The sequence below is a fragment of the Choloepus didactylus genome, chromosome 11 (genome assembly GCF_015220235.1).
Source record: "Choloepus didactylus isolate mChoDid1 chromosome 11, mChoDid1.pri, whole genome shotgun sequence".
Classification (NCBI taxonomy): Eukaryota; Metazoa; Chordata; class Mammalia; order Pilosa; family Megalonychidae; genus Choloepus; species Choloepus didactylus.
In genome coordinates, this window is record NC_051317.1 from 24,046,358 (window position 1) to 24,072,259 (window position 25,902).

At 44.0% G+C, this 25,902-nt stretch overlaps 1 protein-coding gene across 2 annotated transcripts in view; it reads left to right on the forward strand.

Moving 5' to 3' along the window:
* The window catches only part of SDHA (succinate dehydrogenase complex flavoprotein subunit A), a 39,595-nt gene that overhangs the window by 4,744 nt on the left and 8,949 nt on the right, over positions 1–25,902 (forward strand). The window contains exons 2-13 of one of the 2 annotated variants that reach the window (XM_037798780.1): positions 691–780; positions 1,868–2,029; positions 4,773–4,916; positions 5,239–5,403; positions 6,593–6,741; positions 7,443–7,567; positions 10,021–10,189; positions 11,506–11,701; positions 12,439–12,610; positions 14,688–14,806; positions 21,055–21,166; positions 21,366–21,496. In XM_037798780.1, the coding sequence (XP_037654708.1) occupies positions 691–780; positions 1,868–2,029; positions 4,773–4,916; positions 5,239–5,403; positions 6,593–6,741; positions 7,443–7,567; positions 10,021–10,189; positions 11,506–11,701; positions 12,439–12,610; positions 14,688–14,806; positions 21,055–21,166; positions 21,366–21,496 (1,734 nt within the window). The remainder of the gene's footprint in view (positions 1–690; positions 781–1,867; positions 2,030–4,772; positions 4,917–5,238; positions 5,404–6,592; positions 6,742–7,442; positions 7,568–10,020; positions 10,190–11,505; positions 11,702–12,438; positions 12,611–14,687; positions 14,807–21,054; positions 21,167–21,365; positions 21,497–25,902) is intronic. The other variant, XM_037798782.1, reaches the window with a different exon arrangement.

Here is a 25,902-nt window from a genome sequence, read left to right on the forward strand (position 1 = left end):
TCCCTCAGAGGGCGCAGCTGAAGCCCAGGGTGGAATGAGGGGCACAGTGAAGAAAGACCCTTATTTCTGAAATGGGCCTGGAATTATGTCACCACAAAGGGAGTATATGTCATATCCCTTGGAACCCTAATAGCTTTTACTAAGTGCCGCAGAAAGTGGTAGAGCTTATTCCAGAACGTAGATCTGCCAATGTACCATCTAGTGCCTTTTCCAGTGAGCTGCAAGCCTCACTGGCGTTTGGAGCTCTGTGTATGAAAAAGGCTGTGGATCCAGTAAAAGTGCTTTGTTGATGGCAAGGCTCTACCACGTATAATGGTGCTGTCCGGACGTCTTCCGCTAGGGAGCATAAATTAAAGTGAAAGTGTGTCTTTTTCATTTTATATTTGAACCAGACTTTTTAGGTGATCTAAGCGAATGTCCTGACTGGAAATCAGTTTAATCTAGAACAGTTTTTCCCAGAGTGTCAGGTTGTGGGAAGCAGGGGCTTGGGTGTGGTTGAGTTCTTGCCCCTTGAACCTGCCCTCATTCCTGAGCCCTGGTGAATGGGAGCCCCTTGGTGTACAGACAGGTTGAGTTGGTTGGCTAAGTGATCACATGGAGAAGGGGAAATGTTATTTAAGGTTTCTGCATAGCTCATGTTTATTGTTTTTGTTCCTTCAGGCCACTTAATACTCTTCATTTGTGTTTCAGCAGCAGCCAGCAAGTTTCCAAACAGGAACACGTGGTTTTCACTTCACTGTTGGTGGAAATAAAAGGTCATCAGCTAAAATTTCAGATTCAGTGAGTTCATGGCTTTTGTTCCATTTTAAACTTGTTTTCTTGGGTTTAGAGGGGTAATTACCTATACCAATTTCTAATATATTTGAGTTATATACACATCTCTGCAAGAAAGAAATTTTCTTGAAGATTGTGTGCCTGCACAAATTATTTTTAAGCTAATACTTAGGTGTGGTACAAATATAAAAATTGACAAAAATTTTTTGCTTATAGCTCTTATGTATCTATAAACAAGATTTAAATGTAAATCAAATAAAGCAACAAAAAAGCAAAATACTAGTGAAAAGTATTTATTTTGGTGATGAACTCTCAACCTAGAAGAGGGCTGTGCAGCCTTTCAAGAAGCTCTTCATGCAATGTGGGCTTTGTGTGGTGTTACTCTGCCACTTACAAGTTCTCTTCTCCTAAACACACAGCAGTTACTATAAGCACTGCTCGGCACCTTCTCGCTTGTAAACGCAAGCATGGGCTGGAAGTAGAGTTGTAGTCCTCAGTTTTAAGGTGTTTACCAGACAAACTGGAATATGCTTATCTAAATGAAAACAAAACATTTTTCCATTTTGTTGAAAATGTTGCAGATCACAGTAGGGAAACATGGTTCACACTGCATTATAAGCAGCTTGTATAAGCATGTGTGTGTGGGTATAAGCACGAAGAGGAGATGAAAAATGATCATTGTAAAGAAAAACTATTTAGAGCTGATGCTTTGATTTGTGTTGTTGCTTTCCTTTGCTTTGGTAAATGGAATTAAGATTGGGGTCTTAATGGCTCAGCTTTTTCAAACATAGATTTTTTTGAGGGTGCACCTTTAAGCCTTCAGCATTTCGGCTGATGGCAGTTTTCCTGGCTCCACAGGATAGACTTTTGTGGTCGACAGGCCCTGCACATGGGTCCCTTTTTCAGTGTGAGGACATACCCACCACGTCTCCCAGCCCTCTTGCACTGTGAGGCTCCGTCCCAGGATGGAATGTCGAGCCCTTAGTGCATAACAGTTGGTCTCTATTGTGTTATTTCATGACTTCCATTTCCTTCAAGCCATTTCACCGTAGCCACGGTCTGAATCTTGAACATGTGGTTGTTTCTTTTCCAGATTTCTATGCAGTACCCAGTGGTGGATCATGAATTTGATGCAGTGGTGGTAGGCGCTGGAGGGGCGGGCCTGCGTGCTGCCTTTGGCCTTTCTGAAGCGGGATTTAACACAGCATGCGTCACAAAGCTCTTTCCCACCCGGTCGCACACTATTGCAGCCCAGGTAAGAAAAGGACTCCGCTGATACTTTGAAAGCCTGCAGGCCGCCTCCCTTCCCAGCCCAGTCTGCCTGCTCACCTTGGGGCCTCGGTATGCTTCTCTCTGGGAGCCTTCAATGGCATCTCAGGTCCTCTCTGACCACCTTATCGGGGGTACCCCCACTCCTCCTCCTTGTCATAGTTTCATTTTCTTTACAGCACTTACACAGTTTGAAATGAAATGAGCCCGTCCGTGTGCTTGTGTTGCCCAACAAGACATGGGTAAGCTGCCGAAGCTCTCAGTGATCAGTCCTGAGGCGCCAGGATCTCAGAGAAAGGGCGTTTGCTGTGGCTGCACAAGGCAGAGAGAACAGGAGGTTAATGCCTTAGCTCTGTCCCCCCTCAAGTGGAGACACTTTGGCTTTTTATGAAATTCAAACAAAGGGAGGTGGATATAGTGACATTGGGATGCTGGGAGATATTGATTGATTTGTTCAGTTGGAGGTGTGTAAACGTGAGCCCCAGAGGCTGCTTTTGGTGATTGACAAAAGCCTGCTGGGTGAGCATCAGGTTACAAGTTATAACGGACCTACATTGCTTAATTCGATTAAGATGACAAGTAAAGAGGCTAGGCTAAACAAAACAGACCGTTTAGGACCTGACAGAGTCTGGAATAGTGCACATGGTTCTAGGCCACGCAGAGTTGTGGATAATAAGCAAGGAGGCTAAGCCAAGCGGTTATAAATTGTGTAATTAACATGCGGTAACAAGTGAAGAAAGTAAGCTACACTAAACAGACCTGCAGGGCTATTAAGAACTGGCAAAAGCCCAGCTGGGGCACATTGCTAAAATAAGGCAATATAAGTGGAGCCAGTCATGAGTTAACTCCTGCCTGTCCAGTTACTGGGTAAAGGCTGTTACAAAACAGCATTAGCATCAAGGAAACAAGTTAGTGAGTTGTAACAGTTACAGATATTTGCCTCTAGCTACTTCAAAAGACAAACATGCATAAGGCTGTCACTTATCTGTTAATTCTCAAAACTGGGTTCACTTGTTGTCTGTCTCCCTGAATCTGGGTCCTTGGCACTTGCACTGTCGTAACCCCGGAGCAGGGCCGTGTCTTGCACAGAGCAGGCCCTTGGTGTGAATGGCCCCACGCTCTGATGTCGTGGTGAAGGTTCAGGCCTGCGAACAATGGGCTCTGCATCCTCTCAAGTTTAGGGAAGATAGAAGAAAGGTGAGAAAACAGTCAGTGATTTTATTATTTTGTTCTTTCGTTCCAGGCACAGTGTAGGTAGTACGCAGCTTATATACAGGTGGTATTCCAGAATTTTATTCGACTGTCTTTTCTTCAGCTTTTGGAAGACGTTTCCTCACAGAGAGGGCAGGGGGTGTGGCGCCCAACTTTGCAGGAACCACTGTGAGGCGAACTCGCTGCTGCTCTGGGTTGGACGGCACGTGGAGTGCTCACCAGGCTGCTTCAGGCACTCGCTTCAGGCTACAGATACTCTCTGAGCACCTCCTTTGTTTTAAAGTTCTGCTTGATAAGTTAAAAAACAAATGACATAAACTATTGGAAGAAATCAGGGTCTAAAACACAATTTTAATTAGTATCGCACAAGAATACATGGTGTTGAGGTAGTACAGTATTACTAAAATAAAAGTGAATAGCGGAAGGACAGCTTGCCTTGAATGCTGGCTCTTGAGGAAAGGTTGCTTGCGGATGGCTGAGATGGCGAGTGGGGCTTGGGGAGTTCTGAGGGGCACTGCTGGGGGCTCAGGCCTGCAGCAGCATGCTCACTGATTGTTGCAGTGATCAAGACCAGCCCTTGTCATGCATGTAGTGAGAAGTGTTTTTGTTTAATTTTAAACTAGCTTTCTAGATTTTGCTTCCATTCAGGTACTTAAATTTTTATCAGGATTGTGTTTGAGCCTGCAAGTGGAGGGGAATGGAGAAGGGGCAGGGAAAGAAGGTAATTTTTGTAACTTCTTTTGCATGTCTGCTCTAGCATTCCTAACTCCGTAGTCACTAAAACATATCATAAGTGAGGAAACTGAGGCACAGCCTCAATAAGCGGTGAAGAGGTTCCAACTTGGGTCTGACTGACTGAAAAGTTGTACTTGAGTAACATTTGGAAAAGAGAAAGATAAGTTATAGAAAATGTGCCTTTATTATGAAACAGAGATTAGCTGAAGGAGAATAATCCAAACTTAGGCTGGGGAAGCAAAGAGTGAGTGGTACATTTGTCCCTGCCCCATCATGTTCTGTGACAGAAAGAAGGCAGTGGGGATAGGAGGGTGGGGAAAGGGGTGGTGAAGATGTCTGGGAGTGTAGCCTTCTGAGTGGAGTCTGTCACTTGGCAGAAGGCATTTCTGCTCTTTAATGCATGCCCAGACACCATGAGCAACATGTTGGCTTAAAAATACAGATTATCAAGTACCTTTTTCACCAGGTGTTTTAGGTATTGGGCATTTTACACACAGCCTCTTGCTTAACCCTTCAAACCACGCTCAAGCCTTGGACGATCTGTCCAGTTGGGAGACGAAGAGGTTGAGGCCCATGACTCAGCTCATGAGTGGGAGATCGCTGATGTGGAGTCTGTTGTGCCTTACCACCTCCCTCTGCCAAGAGAGATCCTGTTGCAAGGTTCCAGTCAGACTGTCTCTCGAATAGTTACCTCGCAGGCAGCTTGCTTCATTTGAGTCTCCTTGGTGAGGAGAGGCGTGGAGAACCAAGAGGGATGTGTAAGGAGTGCTCTGTGTTTCCAGGGAGGAATCAATGCAGCACTGGGGAACATGGAGGAGGACAACTGGAAGTGGCACTTCTACGACACTGTGAAGGGGTCGGATTGGCTGGGAGATCAGGACGCAATCCATTACATGACGGAGCAGGCACCTGCCTCTGTGATCGAGGTGACACACCAGAAGCCCTTGATCGTTCCATCAGCTCTAATTCTAATATGAGAAAAGTTGTAGAAAAAATTTAAGGCGCTGAGCCAGATTTGGTCAGCCCCCCAAAATATCTTAAGGATGTAACCAGGGAAATTTTTTTCTGTCATCAGCCATTCAATTCATTTAGCAAGGAAATGTTCCTATTTTCTGAAGCATCAGTGTTTTCATGTGAATAATATATCAGTTTTGGGTTTGCAGGTCTGTGTTAAAGTTGTTTAATATAAATTAGCCATGAGTAGCTTGACTTCTTTGGGTAATGGTATTTCTCTTTTATGTTTCACAGCTAGAAAACTTTGGCATGCCATTTAGCAGAACTGAAGATGGGAAGATTTACCAGCGAGCATTTGGTGGTCAGAGCCTCAAATTTGGGAAGGGAGGGCAGGCCCATCGGTGCTGTTGCGTGGCTGACCGGACTGGCCACTCCCTGTTGCACACCCTGTATGGACGGGTGAGACGCCGCGGGTGCTGGTGCTGGGGCCACAGTGGAGATGGGGATCCCCGGGAAACAGGCCACAGTGTGTGTCAGCCCAGGAAGTGTACATTCGTTATTAGTATGAAAGTACTTAACAGGTGCTGTGAAAAGCTGTCTTTAAAGCAAAATTTTATTTCTTTTATTCATTTTGGAATAAATTGATTATCATTACATAGCAGTTTTGAAACTTGTGATTGGTCATACTGAAAGTGTAAGATGAGAACAAGTACTATTCAAGGATAAGCTTTTAAAACCAGAATAAGACTTGTGGAGCCGTAGTCACTGGGCAATCAGCCAACTTTGGCATGGATGCTAATATTCTGAACTCTCGTTTTCCGATAAATGGGTATAGTTCATTAGTTTGTGAGTGTTCGGATACCCATAACTTCCCAGGCAGGGGTGCTTTGACCGGTGTGTTCCAGGACCTCTAGGGCAGGTATGTGCTACACGGGAGCTGGCGCAGGCTCCTCGTAAAAAGCCCCTGGCTAAATGGGGGGACCCTCCGACCCAGTCTGACCACCGCTGTCCAGTGACAACAGTCCACAGTGGTGGGACTGCCCTGTAGCTGCACTGTCCAGTGTGGCAGCTGCTGGCCCCATGTGGCTGTTAAGCACTCGATGGGTGGTCAGTGCACCTGACGGCCCGTGTTTTCTGTCTTGTTTTATTTTATTTTACTTAGTTTAAGTAGGAGCTACCTAGAGTACAGTGCAGTGTTGATCGTGATGCCGTGGGCTGCGGACTGTGGCTCTGGAGCTTTAAGTGTCTTCAGTGCCACATGCAGGCCACTGGGGGATCGGTCACCAAAGACCCTGGGAGGTCAAGCTCTGGCTCAGTGAATGTCCCTGAAATGTATGGCAATGAGGAGTGTTACCAAGATATGTTCTTGTCTCCAGTGTGCATGGCTGTGGGTTGTGTTCTTTCATGAGTTTTCGTCCTGCTGACAGTAGAGTGCCGTTCTCTGTCCCACCGCTGGTTGTCATCAGCACTCCTGGGGGCGTGAGTGACACTTGGTGACTACCTTCTCACCCCTGGTGTTCTCCTTGGGTTCACCTCGCCCGTTCCTCACCAGAAATTCATAGGAACGGTGTCACTTTAAATGTTGGTTTAATTCTTACTCTGAATGCAGTTATTTGATATGTGGTTTTTGTTTTTGTTTTGTTTACAGTCTCTGAGATATGATACCAGCTATTTTGTAGAGTACTTTGCCTTGGATCTTCTAATGGAAAATGGGGAATGCCGAGGTGTTATCGCACTGTGCATAGAAGATGGGTCCATACACCGCATAAGAGCAAAGAACACTGTTGTTGCCACTGGGTAGGAAGCTGGTTTTTATTGTATTTCACTTCTTTATAAAGAGAGCCAAGTGAACTCTTGATTTCAGAGTTTCTGTATCCTATTAAAGATGGAGGTATTGGAGAATGGTGGTTAAGACACAGGCTGTGGACTTGATGCAGAGGTCCCTCACCTGTAAGGGGACAGTGACGGCACCTGCTCGGGAGTGGGCAGGAGAGCACAGGCTGCGGCGGGTGCCGTCAGGTCCCTCGAGGGTCATGCACTTTCTTCACCCTCACCTTCAGGCGAGAGGCCAAGGCCTGGGCACTCACGTGGCATTTTCTGGCGTAGTATCTTTTGCTTTAATGGTCATGGTGTTTATTTATTCTGATGGCTGAGGTAGGTAAGTGCTGTTTGTTCATATGATGAAACAAGTAGATTTCATTGCTACACTCAGTCTGTTATTTTTGAAATGAATTCAGAAACATTTTTGGATTTACATTCATCATAAAAGTAATGTATACTTATCGGGGAAAATGTTCCAACAGTATGAAAACATACCTAAACTCAAATGAAAGTGTGCCTCAGCCCTGCTCCCAGGTCAGGTGCAGGTGCAAACAGCACAGACACAAGATGGTACTGCATGGCTGCTCTCCCGGGTGCCCTTAGAAGGAAAGTCCTGTCATGGATGCCGAGAGAGAGAGTCCGCATTTTCTCTGTTGCTAGCACTGTCTCTCTTCCAGGGGCTATGGGCGTACCTACTTCAGCTGCACGTCTGCCCACACCACCACTGGCGACGGGAACGCCATGGTCACGAGGGCAGGGCTTGCCTGTCAAGACTTGGAGTTTGTGCAGTTCCACCCCACAGGTAGGAAATGACAGCTTCAGTAGAGCCGAGGGCTGATTTATGTTTTCTAGCACTCGATGTTGATGGGATGTTTCTCTGCAGTTTTGTGTGCTAGGACATTTCCATCTGTCTTATTTCTCATCTCTCAGATCCTAACTTGTCATTTCCTCACGGAGCTTCTTCCCTGATTCCCCCAGAGCAGCTCAGGTCCCCGTCTTAGGCAGTTCCCAAGACCCTGACGTTCTCCCAGTTGTGGAGAAATAATTGCCCAATGTCCATCTCATCCACCGGGCTGTAGGCTCCAAGGCAGGGGCTCTGTCTCATTTGCTGCTGTTCTCATAGGGCCCTGCCCTGAGTGGACCTCAGTTGGTATTTACTGAGGGAGCTAGGGAGGAAGGAGGGAATGAACAGGTATTATAAGAGAGCAGGGGCAGTAAAATCGATCAGAGAAGTGGCCTGAACAGATTTCATGCCACCACAGTAGTCAGCCAGAGGCACTGAGAGGATGAGTTGGGACACAGCTGTGAGAACAGGAAGAAGGCAGGAGCCCAGGGCCAGTGCCTGACTGTACAAGAAGCGCAGGAAGGGCTCCTTGGGGACTTAGGGCTCAGCCTGTTTGATGAGTGAGGGTGCTGGTCACCAGTCCTAGGTGGGGAGGGGGCGGGTCATGCGGGGTGAGAGCTTGTCTTGATTGTCTGTGAGGAAATCCACCGATTGCAGAAAGGTGAGATATTGAGCGGGGCTGGGAGGTGCCACCCAGAGATGGTGAAGGAGTGAGAAGAGCCAGAGGCCTCAGGATCGCTGGCTTTAAGCTTCAGCAGAGGAAGAGAAGCTTCCAAATAAGAACCAGGAGGACTGGCTGTGGATGCCGTGCAAAACCAGAAGAGAGCCCTCCTGGGTGCTGAGGAACGGGGAGGTGGTCAGTACCACCAGGTGCTGCAGGGGGTCCCACGAGACAAGCACAGAGAATGCACACTGTGTCTAGAATTGCTGGTGGGTTAAAACATTCAGAAAGAGGGTGTTGAAGAATTTGAGTTGAGTCATGGTAATATAGGAAAATAGCAACAAACAAAGGTTAAGAGTTTGATAGTGAAGGCAAGATTTCTTGGTAAAGGCCAAAAGCACGTTTGACACAGGTGAGGAAAAGGGGTTCATGAGGATGGGGCTTTGCTGAGCACTGGTGGGCTAGAGGCATCCTGGGCCTCTGGGTGACTGCTGGGGTTGGAGAGCTCGAGGTGGTGGCGTGGCAGGATGCTCAGTGGCCTGTGCATGCATGGGGGGAGCCTGAGAGTGGGACCACTGGGGTCAGGAAAGGAACTGGAGGCAGCCCAGAGCAGTGGCAGGGCCCAGGGAGCCGCCTGCTTCTCCCCGGGTTGGCCTTGTTAGCATCGGCCCGGGACCCTGCAGAGAAGTCCTCTGTTTACGGAGGGAGAGAGAGAGAGACGGCCCTAAGCCTGGGCTCCCTGCAGCTGCTGGACTCCACACACGGGGCCTTCTCAGGAGACTAACAGCAGCTGCGATGGGGCAGCTTCCCTCTTTGCTCTGCCAGTGCGTTCCCTCTGGAATGGCAGAGGTGAGAAATTAAAGATTAACGGCATTTATTGGTTTTTTAATTACTGTTTTTATTCCATAACATCTCATGGAGACCCGAATCCCCTCTGGTTTACTTAGCAGTGCGTTTCTTATGCCTCCATTGCAGTGTTTGAGAAATAAGCTACTAAAAAAGGTGCCACTGAAATTAGGAAAATCAACAGGCAGATGAAATGCAAGAATATCCCTTCTTGTTTTAAAGGAAGGTACTAATGAAAGTTTTCGCTTTCAAATGACATGAAACTGTTTTCTGGTCTCTTTGCCTGGTGCTTTGTTTCACCGGGAGACCCGAGGCTGTGGCAAGAGCTCAGACTCACCCTGCTGTCAGCTCTGCGTGTGGCTCTGGCCTCCTGGCTCTGCCCTGTGCATGCTCCTGGTGCCTCAATGGCTCTGTAAAAGTTGGGGTGTGGTTACCTGTGGTCACTGTAAAAATTAAATGAGTCTGTGAACCACTTAAAATTGTGCATAGCAAGTACGTTGTAAGTAGAAACTATAATAATTGTTGCTGTTATTTAGTTACTTTTGATTGGACTTTTCCAAGCTGATTATTCTTATCTAAAGTAGTCTTCAGAATTTCACAGTGCAAAAGAACACTGGGAAATTAAAATAAGATTTGAGACTTTTGACACATACTTGCAAGCCCATTTGTAAGCTCAGTGTGGGGCTCCCTTCTCCCCAAGCCTCCTTCTCATTGTCAGCTTTGTCAGGGCTTTTTGTTGTCAAAACTTTCTACTATCTTTTCCTTTGTCTGTTTTGAGTATAATGCCCTTTCTTACATACCCTTTTCCTTTATTCCCAAGAATACCTTGAAGAAAATGTTGTGCATTTGAAATACAGACAGCAGAAGTTGGTTATGAGTGTTTAATTAACGGGGCTTTTTGCAGGCATATATGGTGCTGGCTGTCTTATTACGGAAGGGTGCCGTGGAGAAGGAGGCATTCTTATTAACAGTCAAGGAGAAAGGTTTATGGAGAGGTACGCTCCAGTTGCGAAGGACCTGGCATCCAGGGACGTCGTGTCTCGTTCCATGACTATGGAAATCCGTGAAGGAAGGTTTGTGCAGATTTTCTTCAAAGGGGTCTGAGCACACCACACCCACACCACACACACACCCTCTTTTCCTTTCCTCCAACTGTGGGGTGGCTGCTGTTTCCTTCTGCTTTTCAGCATCCCGTCCATGTCACTCCTTTGTGGATTTTGGCTCCCTGCCCCAGCCCCTACCTGCCCCAGCCCCTACACGCGGTCACCCCTGCCAGGACCCTCTGACCAGCATCAGGCCTGCACCCTGAGAATTTTAACCAGTTTGATGGAAATCTTTCTCAGATTTGTGAAACTGTGTGTGTGTGAGTGAGAGACAGGCAGACAGACAGACTTCTGAAGTCAACGTGGGGCACGGGAGGGACTCCCCCACTCCAACCTCAAGTTCGCATGTGAGCCTCAGATGTTTACTGCGCTTTTATACCCATGGGTGTTTTGTTATGAGGTTTGTGGGTTATTTGTCCTTCAATAAAAAGCTTTATGCTTTTCTAATACCTGATACTGGTCCTTGATTGATGACACTTGTTAAGGATCTGTCCAGTAGTTCTTCAGCTTGAAATGTGGTGTGGCCTTTAAGAAGTTTTGCATTTTTATATAAATTACAAGGAGAAACCAAATGGTTCTTTGGAGTATTTGTCATAAAACAAGTTTCTCATGCATTTATGAAGGAGAGTGCAACATACGTGATCCACAAAACTGGATGGAGTGTCCGTGAGTGCAGGGTTTCTGTTCACTGATGTGTCCACAGAGCCTGGAATCCATCCTGGCAGATAGTAGATGCTTAGGAAGTATTTGATATATGAATGACCATTTCTAGATGTTGGGTGAGAGAAATTCAGATCCTGTTTTCTTCTTTGAAGAGAATGAATTTGTTCTAGAATGTAGAACTAGCACCATTGTATTAGTCTTATGCCAAATTGGATGTGATGGGTGTGTTGTCCATAAAGACACTAAGCTGGGTGTCACGTTCCTGTCTTGCCCTGGACATTACCCCTCTTTTAAAGAACATCTGAAATGCTGCCCTGTTTTGTTTTTTTAATCCTTTAGTAAAGGAATATACAGTATTCCTGTATTGAAACGTGCATATTTAGAGTAGTTGGCAGTGCAACAATTTACCTTGTAAAATTACCATCTGTACCATGCTTTTTGCTCCCTGTAAAACTGTCGACATTCTGAGAAATGACTTTCTGAGATTATAAATCATATTTTACCAGTATAAAAAAAATGTCGGCCCTTACGTGCTTCATTGACTTTGTAACCTTAAGTTTTTTATAATGAAATGTGACTTTTACTGTTCTTTACCTTATTTTGTCATCTTTTTTCTTCTTCAGAGGCTGTGGCCCTGAGAAGGATCACGTCTACCTACAGTTGCACCACCTGCCCCCTCAGCAGCTCGCCATGCGCCTGCCTGGGATCTCAGAGACGGCCATGGTCTTCGCTGGTGTGGACGTCACCAAGGAGCCGATCCCCGTGCTCCCAACCGTGCACTACAACATGGGTGGCATCCCCACAAACTATAGGGGGCAGGTGACGCCCCAGCCCCATTCCCACTAGCGCTTTCTGCTCCCACTCGAGGAAAAGACAGGTTTTCTCTTCTTTTGTGGGCTGCCACTTGCTTTAAGTTGCTATCACTGCAGGCGACAGAGGAGGCCCTCGATTGTGTCCAGTTATTTTAATGGTCTCTTTAATAACAATTAGTTGTTAATAATTTGTTAATTTCTCCTGGTAAATGGTTAATAGATATATCATTTGCAGTTTTTTCATGTTTAAAATTCTTTCCTGTATGATTTTGTATTTTTACAATGACCTTGTAAGTAGTACCTTTTGCAAGGGAAGTTCACAAAGAACTTCGCAGTTACTTTGTTTTAGTCTCATGGCCACCCTGTGCAGTGAGTGGGAATTGTCACTGTTGCTTTACAGATGCGTAATAAGTGCAGGAGTCTGAAGTACAACCCAGTTTTCTGCCTCCCAGTCTAAGGTCCTTCCCAAATCACAGAGTCTGGGGAATAAAATGGGGTGAGAGTCTAATGAACTTCAGATGTAGACTGAAGTTGCAGATGCTGAGTTTGGGGTCCCTTGACCTACTTAGTGCAGAGTAACAGAATTCAGGGACGCTGGGAAGCAGGAGCAGAGGGAGGCCCCGTGAAGGAGCACGTGCTTCCTGTGTTCACTGCTCCCTTCCCCGGCCCACAGGTACCCCACCGAGAAGCGAGCCTGGGGAGACTGCCTGTTGGTGTTTCGTCTTCAGTCTTTTTGTCCAACAGGTTCTGAGGCACGTGAACGGACAGGATGAAGTCGTGCCCGGGCTGTATGCCTGCGGGGAGGCCGCCTGCGCCTCGGTCCATGGCGCCAACCGGCTCGGCGCAAACTCGCTCCTGGACCTGGTGGTCTTCGGCCGCGCATGCGCCCTGAGCATTGCAGAGTTTTGCAGACCCGGTATGTGCATCCTCCAACAGACAGGCTGTTTCGGAAGGCTAGAGGTGGCAAAGTCGTGATTTTTGATTGGAAGTTCACTCAGACATCATTTGCGTGTAGTCTGACTTTTTCCCCAGAGGCGAGGAAACAGAGAAGTCTGGAGATCCCGTGTGGTAGCGTTGACGCTGGACACGGCGTTGTGGGAGTGGGGGCCTGCAGGTCAGAAGGTGAAGGCTTTTGGTCATATCCTTTCTTTACAGTCGTATATTCTGCTTGGAAAAGTCACTATTTGGAAATTGTTATTTTGAGGGGAAGTTTCTTTTACTTGCCTGATATAAATTACTTATTTGCAATAAAATATTTTATATTGTAGGCATAAATTAATAAATAAATCTTCTTAGTACTTACAGAAAAATTATCTAGGCCTTTCTAAAAAATATATGATTACTCTCTTAATGAGGAAAGGACGACTTAATGCAAATAAAATAAATGATTGCTCCCCTCTTCAGAGATAGAATGGATATCGGTTGGTGGTTTTCTTCTTGTGGTAACTTAAATAATTTGCAGGAGAAAAAAACATCTGCTGAACGTGTGAGTCCAGTAAAGTCCCGTGGATGACAGGATGGGGTCACTGGCTTGGCATCTCGCCAGCTGCGGACCCCCACAACCCCCATGCTGGCAGAGAGTGAGGTGCAAGTCAACAGGGGCCCAGCCTCCACTTCTCCACCACATCCCACTGGTGTTCACTGTTTATTGTCAGTTCTGCTCTTTCTGTAGACCAAAAGCTTTTTGCATGAATTTTAAATCAGTGGAAGCGGTGATATAGAACTGATCGCAATCATGATTAACACACTAATTAAATATGGCCCTTAGATAAGTTGCATCCAAACTGAAGGTATAACAGATGTTATGCCTACCCCATTTTATATCTGCAGTTGTGAAGATGCAGATAATAAAAATGGAAGGATACATTTTCAGAGATATTCTCTGACTTGATTTGACCAACTTCAGGAAGCTGAAATGCTGGGGGGTGCCTTGTCCCCAGGTATTGCCAGTCTGTTGCAAAGGCAAGACTCATACCCATATTCTGACACGAAATCTCATTTCTCTGTGTGGTCCTGCATTTTGTAGCAGTAAGGACCGAGATCAAATCTCTCAGAGCAAAGCAGAGGATTTAAGGTTCCTTCTCTCTGAAAATGAAAAAAAGTAAGTTACATAAGAATAGCCTATACTTTCACATTTAAGGGCTCAACAGACACTTTTTTAAAACTCAGCAATGAAAAAGAACAAACTACCCATACATAGGACAACTTGGATGAATCTCACATGCACTGTGCTGAGTGAAAGAAGCCAGGATCAAAAGGCTACACAGTATAGGATTTCATTTATATGACATTCTGGAAAACGCTATAGAGAGGACAACAGAGTGGTGGTTGCCAGGAGTGCTGCCCTGTGGTGCTCACGCAGCTCTGCATTGTTCAAAACAGACAGAACCTTTCTCCAAAAAGGACAGATTTTACTGTTTTCTCACTGTGGTGATGGCTGCACAAACCTGTACATGTGTTAGAGCTCTGCACCCAAAGAAAAATGTCAGTTTTTCTGAATCATACTTTTTTAAAAGTTAAAAAATAATGAAAACAAAGGAGACAGTAGGTGAGCTAGAGGAGCTTGAGCAGGGTGCCCGGGGAGCGGTGCTGGGTCCCAGGTGCGCAGGGTGGGGTGGGGGTAGCTGCCCAAGCTGAGGCTTCTGCTTCCTGTGACCTGCTGGAGAAGAGAGGTTTGAAAACATTTCCCTTCAGAGAGTAATGGTGCAAGGTCAGTTCGCATAAATCTGATTTTTAAATTTAGCAGCAGATGCTGTTCATTCGGAGATTACTTCGTGACAAATGTTGTCTTCATGTCTATTCTTTAGAATTGGCCCTAGACAGCTGGTTCCTTAGTTGCAGTGTGGCCCGGCAGCGTTAGCTCAGGTTGCTTCTGCGTTTTCTGAACTCTCTGAATGGTTAGGATATGCATTTTTGTGTCTCATTTAAAACCCATCTGTTTTTTCCTAAATGTTTGTTTTTCAAAATTAAATTCCAGCTTTTCTTTATATTAGGAGATAAAGTTCCCTCAATTAAAGCAAATGCTGGGGAAGAATCTGTCATGAATCTTGACAAATTGCGATTTTCTGAGGGAAGCATAAGGACATCGGAACTCCGGCTCAACATGCAGAAGGTAAGAGAACAGAGCATCTCTCAAGGGAGCACACACTGGACTCTTTCGAGCCCTGCTTTCCGGGTGGGGTCACGAGCAATGGGAGTTTTCCTCATCATGTTGTTTAGGATTCAGTTTATCTGCTTCCAAAATGTGTGTCTCTTGTTCATACAAGAGGCTGGAGTAGGCAGTCCAGGGCAGAAATAGCGACTCCGTGGCTGTCAGGGACTTGCTGCAACATGTTTGTGTGTGGCTTCTGTCCTGCAGCCACTTCATGGTCCAGGACGGCTGCTGGATCTCCAGCCATCGTATGGCTGCCCCAGGCCTGAAGAAGGGGGAATAGCTGAAGGTCAAAAGAAGTTCACTTTCCAGTAGGTCAGCTTCCTTGAAGTAACAGGCTTCTCAGAAGCCCCACACTGCACTTACGTTCACATCTCTTTGCCCATCTTGAGAAAACTGAAGCAGAGAAGAGAATGCAGAATGGCCCACAGTTATCCAGCTTGTGTGTGGCACAGCAAGGGTTCAAACCTGGGCACTCTGACTTTGAGCTCAACCTCCAGAGCACTGTTCCAGAAACTGTAAAGGAAAACAAAACTTAGCGGCACTTACACTTTTCAGCTCAAAGACATTAAATAAAGTAAAATGAAAAACAGTGACTTACAAAGGTATTTCTCATATATTCACATTTTTCATACAAGGAATTAATACCCTTAATACATGCAAAGCTCTTAAAGATTAACCAGAAAAAAACAACCACCCCCCCATTAGAAAAATGATCACAGAATATAAGCAAGTGATTTATAGGAAAAGAAACAGAAATAGTCAACAAGCTATGAAAAGATGGTCAACCTAACTAATAATTAAAGAAATGCACCGTAAAGGGAACTGTAGCTTCAGTGTGCTCCTTCACCAGCGAAGGGAGGTGTAACGATGCAAGTTGTGCTGCCAGCCTGTGGAACACAGTGGCAAGGGCTCCACGTGACCTTCCTGAAGGGCTGTTGGCAACAACTACCAAACATCTTCAGGTTTGGTCTTCAGGAAGTAATAGACGCGTGTGCAAAGATTTATATGCCCTGTGGCTTTGTTAAAGTCGTGCGTAGTTTGGACCAGTCAGCCCCCTGTAGGAGCAGAAGCTGGTGAAGTTATTGTGCATCTTTGCCATGGAATATTCTACAGCAATTTGAGGACAAGGGAACTTGTGATGTGATGACATGGAATGCTCTCCCCGGTGAACTAAAAAATAGTGGAGTGATATCTTCTGGGTATTTTTCAATGTCTGGAAGGAAAAACATGAATTTTTTTACAGGTTTTATGTCAAGGGAAGAAGCTTTGTCTGTTTGAATGTTTGTTAAAATTATGTTTTATCAGGAAAAAACGATTCCTTTTCTAAAATGAAAATTGCTCGCACAGAATCATTTTCTATTAACTTTCCATTAGGATGTTAAAGTTATGATCCCACCAAAATAATTTTAGCCTATAACTTATTCCTGATCAAAAGAGATCTTTTCAGGGAATGTGCTATCCGATGGTTTGTACAGCAGCTCCCAGTTAGTGCGGATCTCTTAGGAGGCAGCACCGAGCCGTGTCTCCCTAAGCGGAACACAAACGTGCTGTGGTGTGGTTCCCATTTCATCTGCAGTTTTCAGTGGCCCTGTAGGACTTGAATAATTAGTAGCCGTGGCAGGCCTGTGAGGGGGGCACTTTCCAGTAACGGCCCTGGGAGGGTGGGTCCTGGGGCCTGTCTAACTCAGACACACCACCAAGAGGGAGTGGGCAGGAGCCTGAGCCCACGCAGAAGCGTGTCTGCCTCGTTTCCAGTAGTTTTTTAGTGCCAAGTTATAACTGATGTGCTTTTTAAAGACATGGTGATTGAAAACTAAGATGGCGGCTAGGTGAGATGGCAAAAAAACACCTCTGTGAAAAACGCTGGATAAAAACCAGAAAGTGACCCAGAATACCAGTTACAGTGATGCACCAGCTGGACAAGGTCTGCTAGTATCACAGGGCTCATATACTTGGTGAAACCGGGAGCCTGCATTCTGAAACGAGTGAGTAAGCTGGCTGGAAGACCTGCAGCCGTGTGGCGGTCTGGGGAAGCCAGGGCTTGGCGTTTGGAGACCCAACTGGCTCTTCTTAAAAAAAAAAAAAAAAAAAGGCGGGGGGGGGACCCAGGAGCGGCTGCAGTTGCGGGAGTGGGAACCACGCAGTAAAGTACAGCAAGAGGGGGCTGGGCTAGCCTCTCAGTGTCTGGCTGGGAAGATAGCCCGCAGCAGATACCCTTGAGTTCGGGGGAACGGAGGGGAGAGCCAGAAGCAGAAAGAAACCCCGCGGCTTACAGCTGACTCCCCGGAGGGCTGGATAAACTCCTGCCTGGGGCCATGCCCACAGCCCAGAGCCCCGTCAGGTGTCCCGGAGCTGGGAAGGAGGAACTGTGTGTGTGGGGGGGTTGAGACGCCCTGTTCGGCCATCTTTGCATCAGGCTGAAAGCGCTCCGGCATGGCCCGGCAGCCCAGGGCTTCCCTTGAGGGACGGCGCGCACTGGTGATGTAGCATGGCATTCTCTCGGCAGAGTCCTGGAGGATCGCAGTTGGGCGGGGGTCCTGCTCGGAGAACCCAGGGACACTACACCAAGTCTGGTGGTTTGTGGGACAGCGAGAGAGAGGGTCTGGGGCTGAACTGAAATGAAGGCTTAGACTCTTGCGGCGGCCTTGAATCTCCGGGAATCTGGGGGATTTGAATATTAAAGCTGCCCTTCCTCCCTGGCCACCCGTACACACACCCCACATTCAGGGCGGACGGCTCCAGCAACACACCCAACTGAGTTCTCCAACTGAACCCCACAAGAATCATTTGCCCCCACACCATGGGGACAAGGTGGAGAACTGACTGGAGGGATATAGGTGACTCACAGACGCCATCTGTTGGTTAGTTAGAGAAAGTGTACGCCACCAACTTGTGTTTCTGAAAAATTAGATCAGTATCTTTTTTTTACAACTTGAAAAAACCCTATCAAACAAAGCAAATGCCAAGAGGCCAAAAACAACAGAAAATCTTAATGCGTGTGATAAAAGCAGACGATATGGAGAATCCAACTCCAAACACAAATCAAGATTTCGGAAGAGACACAGTACCCGGCACAATTAATCAAAGAACTACAATTGAGTAAAGAAAACATGGCAAAGGATTTAAAGGGCATCAAGGAGACCATGGCCCAGGATATAAGCAACAAAAAGAAGACCCTGGAAGAGCATAAAGAAGACATTGCAAGAGTAAATAAAAAAATAGAAGATCTTATAAAATAAAAGAAACTGTTGGCCAAATTAAGAAGACTCTGGTTATTCACAATACAAGATTAGAGGAAGCTGAACAACATCTCTGTGTCCTAGAAGTCCACAGAACAGAAAATGAAAGAACAAAAGAATGAATGGAGAAAAAAATCGAAAAAATCAAATTGGATCTCAGGGATATGATAGATAAAATAAAATGTCCAAACGTAAGACTCATTGGTGTCCCAGAAGGGGAAGAGAAGGGTAAAGGTCTAGAAAGAGTATTCAAAGAAATTGTTGGGGAAAAGTTCCCCAACCTTATGCGCAATATAAATACACGAAGCATAAGTGCCCAGCTTACTCCAAATAGAATAAATGCAAATAAACCCACTCCGAGACATATTCTGATCAGACTCTCAAATACTGAGGAGAAGGAGCAAGTTCTGAAAGCAGCAAGATAAAAGCAGTTCACCACATACAAAGGAAACAACATAAGACTAAGTTGTGACTACTCAGCGGCCACCATGGAGGCGAGAGGCAGTGGCATGACATATTTAAAATTCTGAAAGAGAAAAATTTCTAACCAAGAATACTTTATCCAGCAAAACTCTCCTTCAGATTTGAGGGAGAGCTTAAATTTTTCACAGACAAACAAATGCTGAGAGAGTTTGCCAATAAAAGACCTGCCCTACTTCAGATACTAAAGAGGGCCCCACCGACAGAGAAACAAAGAAAGGAGAAAGAGATACAGAGAATTTAACAGACATGTATAGTACCTTACATCCCAGATCACCAGGACACTCATTTTTCTCTAGGGATCACGGATCTTTCTCCAGAAAGGACCATAAGCTGGGACATAAAACAAGCCTCAAGAAATTAAAAAAAAAAAAAATTTTTTTTTTGAATATACTCAAAGCACATTCTCCAACCACAATGGAATACAAATAGAAGTCAATAATTTTTGAACTGTAACTCCACTATTTACTTCCTACATGATATAAAGTACACAGACTCTAATGACAAATCAGTGGCTTTGAACTCAATGTAAGATATGTAATTTTAGACAACTATATAAAGGTGGGGGAATGGAGGAGTATAGGAACATAGTTCATGTGTCCTATTGAAGTAAAGCTGGTACCAAAGAAAAACAAGATTGTTATGGATTTAAGAGGTTAATTTTAAGCCCCACAGTAAACACAAAGACATTACCAGAGAATATAACCATAGAGATGAAAAGTAGAGTTTGGGTTAAGAGAAATGGGGGAAGGGGCAGTGGGGAGTTACGAAATGAGTGTAGGGTTGCTGTTTGAGGTGAAGGGAAATTTCTAGTAATGGATGGTGAGAAAGAGCATTACAACATTCTAAATGTGATTAATCCCACTAATGGAAGGCTAGGGAGGGGGTGGAATGGGAAGATTTAGGCTGTATATATGTTTCCACAACTGAAAAAAAAAAAAAAAAGTCTAAATAGAAGACAATTGAATGCCAAGGATGAACTTGAATGGGATTGGAGGATGGAGGACAGGAGGCTCAAAGGGACACAGTTGAGACATAAGGAAAAGGAAATACAGAATGTAAGCTTTGTATCATTGTTGAATCTCTTGTACTTCTTAGCTGCGCTTAATGGGATTGCATAAAAGAATGTTCTTGTTCATGGGAAGTGTATATGTGAATTATGGTGTATGTTCAAGGATGTGTGCAGCTAGCTCTCATATGTTCAGAAGACAGAAATAGATGATGGATGATAGATGGGGAGGGAAAGAAATAGTGATGTGACAGCATGTTAAAGTTGGTGGATTGGGCTATCGGGGGAGGGGGGTCCGGGTATGATGGAATTCTGTGTATGGGGTTAGTATCGTTTCTGCAGCTGTTCCTATAACTTTGAATTTATTTCAAAAAAAAAAAAAAAGACATGATGATTAGGGTAGCAAAAGCTTTGGGTGGCTTGAGTTCCTCACCCACTGCCTTGACCATTCTGAATAGTCCACTGTGCATTTGATTCAGAAAGCCGTAGGCTTCCTCTTGTCTCACAAAAGATGTTTTGATTTCCAATCCCATGAAACCCACTTGTAGAAAAATAAAATTGGATTGCTACCTCATTAATTATACCAAAATCTAAGAAAGATCAGAGAGTTAAATGTGAGATATGAAACCTTAGAAGCATTACAAAAAGGATAAATTATGTTGTATGAACTTGGATTGGGGAAGGCCTTAAGTGCCCTGCCCCCATGAAATTGAGAAACAGGAAGAAAACATCAAAACATTAGGCTACATAATAATGTAAACATTTTTCCTGTAACGATACCAAAAACTCGAAACGCTAATGTTAAGGTAAGAAAGATATTTGCACCAGGAGTGACAAGGGGCTCATGTCCTCTGAGGACCTTTCACAGAACAGCCAGAAGACCAGCACCCAGCAGGAGGCAGGCAGAGGGCCGCAGCCGCAGGGACCCTGGGCCTCTCCCTCTGCCCTCTTCTTCTGGCCTTCCCTTGCAGCACCCACTGCTCACTGCTGCTTTATCTTAGTGTTTCCTCTTTGCGTTACCAGAAGGGTTTCGCATTTGCCTGTCAGCGCCTGGGGGGTTGTGGGGCTCGGTGCCCCGAGGCCTGCAAATCTGCAGTTTCCCAGTCAGCTTGGAATTCAGTGCATCCTGCTCCCAGAGAAGTCAGCAAGGAATTATTGGTCCTGGCCATGTTCCACCTGCCTTAAATGCAGAATGTTCTACCTTAAATGATATGTGTTGATTTGTTGTAAGACATACACTTAATGGAAACAGGAACAGTTTAAAAAGATTTAATCAAAACTTTGTTCTGCAATTCAGAAAATTCCATTTAAATTCAGTTAAAAATTCAGGTTAAGCTTGTAGTCTGAATTTCCTAGTTTTTCTACTTAATTTGCATAAATATTCTAGAAAAAATGAAATGCAAGGAAAAAACAAATCTAGAGGTTTAACGTAATCCTCATAAGGATTAAAGGTTTGCAAATGGTATTTTGTGTTATAGTCGATGCAAAACCACGCTGCCGTGTTCCGCACGGGAAGTCTGATGCAGGAAGGCTGTGAGAAAATCAGCCAGCTCTACAGAGACTTGCAGCATCTGAAGACGTTTGACAGAGGTGAGATGCTCAGCGGGTTTCTGCCAGATCTCTGGAATGCTTGGTTGTCTGCAGGGTGGGTTGATCTCAGCAGACGGGGGTGTAGGGGGGTCCCTGCTCCCTGTCATCTGGAGAGCCCTTGCTGGGCCCTGGGGCTTCAGGGCTCGGCCCCTCTGACTGGCCCGGGCATCTCATGCCCACCTTGTGTTGTGGTCCCCAGGAATGGTCTGGAACACTGACCTGGTGGAGAGCCTGGAGCTGCAGAACCTGATGCTGTGCGCGCTCCAGACCATCTATGGAGCAGAGGCCCGGAAGGAGTCACGCGGTGCTCACGCCAGGGAAGATTTCAAGGTGCGGCTCTGTGGCACATGTGTTGTCTGTGTGCACCCTGGGTCTCCCACCTGGCTGCTCCATCCCTGCTTTCACATTTTACCACATTCTAACTCTTCTCAGAGTGAATCTTCAGCTCCAGTATACCTTTCTCTTGCTTTGGATCAGCATCTCTTGTTGCCTGTCACAGCATCTCTAAGCAGAACATGCTCATCCTGGGGCAGAGGTTAGATGTGCAGCCAGGGTATCACTAGCTGTGTTAGCTGACTCGTGAATTTTCAGAGTTAAAATGATGGGTAAGTCATTTCAGACCTGCCTCTGCTTTGGGAAAGGGATTATGGATCCTGATCTTTGGTCACTAGTTTTTTAAAATAAATTGACTTTTTTTTTTTTTTTTAATTTAAACGTTTTTTATTGTGAAATATAACATATATACAGAAAAGTAGTAACTTTTAATGTATGGTTTAACAGGTCATTATATAGCAAATTTCAAAGTATGGTATGGGTTACAGTTCCACAATTTCAGTTATTTTATTCTAGCTGTTTTAATACACTAGAAACAAAAAAAATTCTATAGAGTTATTCAGTGGTCCTAATCCTTTGTTAAATCCTGTCTTGTCTGTTGCTGTTCCTTCCTCTCATTTGATCACTATCTCAGTCTTCAGGGATATGTAGGCAATGACCTCTCTAACTTGTTCATATTGACAAGGGGTGTTGACATGGGGAAAGGGGATGCAGCCGGTTGATGTTCTTGAAGAGACTGGTTCCTCTGGGTTTGGGCACTTAGCTGACATAGGAACAACCTGAAGGTTTTAAGTTTCTGAAAAATAAACTTAGTGAGTGAAACTTTATTATACAGTCTCAGAGACCTGGGGATTCTTTAGGATTTGGGGGAATACTGTTGATTTGGGCCTGGCATACTATGGCCCTTTGGAATATCTAGTTGAAGCTTGCATAAGAGGAACCTCCAGGATTGCCTCTCAACTTTATTTGAAATCTCTTAGCCACTGAAACCTTATACCTTTTTTTGCCCTCTTTTGGTCAAAAAGGCATTCTCAATCCCTCAGTATCAAGGCCAGGTTCTTCCTGGGAGTTGTGTTCCACATCACCAGGGAGATTCACTCCCATGTCCCATGTAGGGGGAGGGTAATGAATTTGTTTTCAGAGTTGGATTTAGAGAAAGACCTCATCTGAGCAACAAAAGAGTTTCTCTGGGTGTGACCCTTAGGCATAATTATAAGTAGGCTTAGCCTTCTCTTTACAAAGTGAGTTTTATACAAGCAAGCCTCAAGATCGAGGGCTTGACTTACTAAGTAGGAGGTCCCTAATTTTACATAGCGTATATTCTGTCCAAAATAAACAGTGTCTCATGTTATCCTCACTTAGATATACAGTCATCATCACTCAATGTGAGACAATTATCATAAACCAAAACACCACCAAACTGTCTTCCACAGTCCCACCAGCAGTGGATAAGAGTTCCAATTTCTCCACATCCTCTCGAGCTTTTATAGTTTCCTGTTTGTTTAGTGGCAGCCATTCTTACTGGTGTGAGATGTTATTTCATTGTGCTTTTGATTTGCATTTCCCTAATAGCTACTTAAGAGGAACATTTTTTCTTTCTTAGCCATTCGTATTTCCTCTTCAGAAAAATGACTTTTCATATCATTTGCCCATTTTTTAATGGGGCTTTTTGTACCATTGTGGGTGAGTTGTAGGAATTCTTTATATTTGCTGGATATAAGTCCCTTATCAGATAGATATATGGATTCCAAATATTTTCTCCCATTGACTTGTTTGTCTTCAGCTTTTAGGCAAAGTCCTTTGAGGTGCAGAAGCATTTGATTTTATCTGTTTTTTCTTTTGTTGCTTGTTCTTTGAGTGTAAGGTCTAAGAAGCTATCACCTATTACTAGGTCTGGAAGATGTTTCCCTATATTATCTAACTTCAAGTTAATTTTTGTATAGGACGTATGGTAGGGATCCTCTTTTTTTTCTTTTGGGTATGGATATCTGTTTCTCCTAGCCCCATTTGTTGAAGAGACTGTTCTGTCCCATTTCATTGGATTTGGGGGCTTGTCAAAAATCAATTGACCATAGATCTGGGGGTTTATTTCCCAACTCTCAGTTCAGTTGCATTGATCAATATGACCATGCTGTATTGACCACTTTGGCTTTATAGTTGGCTTCAAGGTCTGGAAATTTAAGTCCTCCTACTACTTTCTTCTTTTTTAGGGTGTTTTTGGAAATTCAAGGCCCTTTTCCCTTCTGAATAAATTTGATAACCAGCTTTTCCAAGTCTGCGAAGTAGGTTGTTGGAATTTTGATTGGAATTGCATTGAATCTATGGATCAGTTTGGGAAGAATTGACATCTTTATGACATTTAGCCTTCCTGTCCTTGATCAGAGAATATCTTCCCACCTATTTAGGTCCTTTTTATTTCTGTTAGTAAAGTTTTGTGATTTTCTGTATTGGGTTCTTTTTCATCCTTAGTTAAGTTTATTCCTAGGTACTTAATTTTTTTAGTTGCTATTGTGAATGGAATTTTTTTGTTTTTGTTTTTTGATTACCTCTTCAGTTATGTCATTACTGGTATATAGTAACATTTCTGTTTTATGTGCAATAATCTTTTATCCTGTCACTCTGCTAAATCTGTTTATTAGCTCAAGTAGCTTTGTCATCCATTTCTCAGGATTTTCGAAATATGATATGTATCATCTGCAAATAATGACAGTTTTACTTCTTCCTTTCCAGTTTGGATACCTTTCATTTCTTTGTCTTAGCAAATTGCCCTGGCCAGAACTTGTAGCACAATGTTGAATTATAGTGGTGACAGTGGTCATCCTTGTCTCAGTCCCCATCTTAGAAGGAGGGCTTTCAGCCTCTCACTGTTGAGTATTATGCTGGCTATGGGTTTCTCATATATGCCCTTTATCATACCAAGGAAGTTTCCTTCAAATCTACCTTTTGAAGTGTTTTTATCAAAAAGGGATGTTGAATTTTGTCAAATGCTTTTTCAGCATCTATTGAGATGATCATTTGATTTTTCCCTTTCGATTTGTAAACGTGTTGTATTACATTGATTGATTTTCTTATGTTGAAGCACCTTTGCATGCCAGGAATGAACCCCACTTGTTTGTGTATAATTCTTTTAATGTGCCTTTGGATTCTATTTGTAAGTATTTTCTTTACAATTTTTGCATTTATATTCATAAGGGAGAATGGCCTATAGTTTTCATTTCTTGTAGTATTTTTATCTGGTTTTGGTATCAGAGTGATAAAAGCTTCATAAAATGAGTTAGATAGTATTCCTTTTTTGTCAGTTTTTTTGAAAGAATTTGAGCAGGAATGGTGTTGGTTCTTTTTGGAATATTTGGTAAAATTCCTCTATGAAGCCATCTGGCCCTGAGCTTTGATTTGTAGGTTGAAAATTTTTTTTTTCAACTATAATCCAATGGACTTTTATTTTTTTTTAACTTTATTTATCAAAAAATTAGGAAAACCAACAATAAAAAAAAACATTTCAAACAAAACCAAAGCAAAGGAATAAGAAAATACAAATAACCTAAAATAACTACATTGCTTCCAACATGTTCCTCCCCTACCCCAAGAAAATAAACAAACTATAACCAAACAAAGGAATAAGAAAAACAAATAACCTAAAATAACTACATTGCTGCCAACTTGTTCCTACCATAACCCCCCAAAATTAAACTATAATTGTTACTGAGCATTCCCATAACATTAAGTTTACCCTCCATAACTTAACTGTTCTTATCAGATTATCATTCCCCCTTCATTATTTGCTGTCCCTTGCTAGGTCCCCTACATTCTACAATGTAAAACATTTATTTTACATTTTTCACAGAGTTCACATTAGTGGTAACATACAATATCTCTCTTTTTGTGCCTGGCTTATTTCACTCAGCATTATGTCTTCAAGCTTCATCCATGTTGTCACATGTTTCACAGCCTCCTTCCTTCTTACTTCCGTGTGGTATTCCATCGTGTGTATATACCACAGTTTGTTTATCCACTCATCTGTTAAAGGACATTTGGATTGTTTCCATCTCTTGGCAATTGTGAATAATGCCGCTATGAACATTGGTGTGCAAATATCTGTTTGTTGTAGGTAGATTTTTGATGACTGATTGGATCTCTTTGCTTGTGATCTGTTTGTTGAGGTCTTCTGTTTTCATGTGGGTTAGTCTAGGTTGTTCGTGTGTTTCCAGGAAATTATCCATTTCCTCTAAATTGTCTAGCTTGTTGGTATATGTTTGTTCATAGTATCGTCATATGATTTTTTTTTTATTTCTTCAGGATCCGTAGTAATTATCCCACTCTCACTTCTGATTCTGTTTATTTGGGTCTTTTCTCTTTTTTGTCAGTAAAGCTAGGATCTGTCAATATTGTTGATCTTCTCAAAG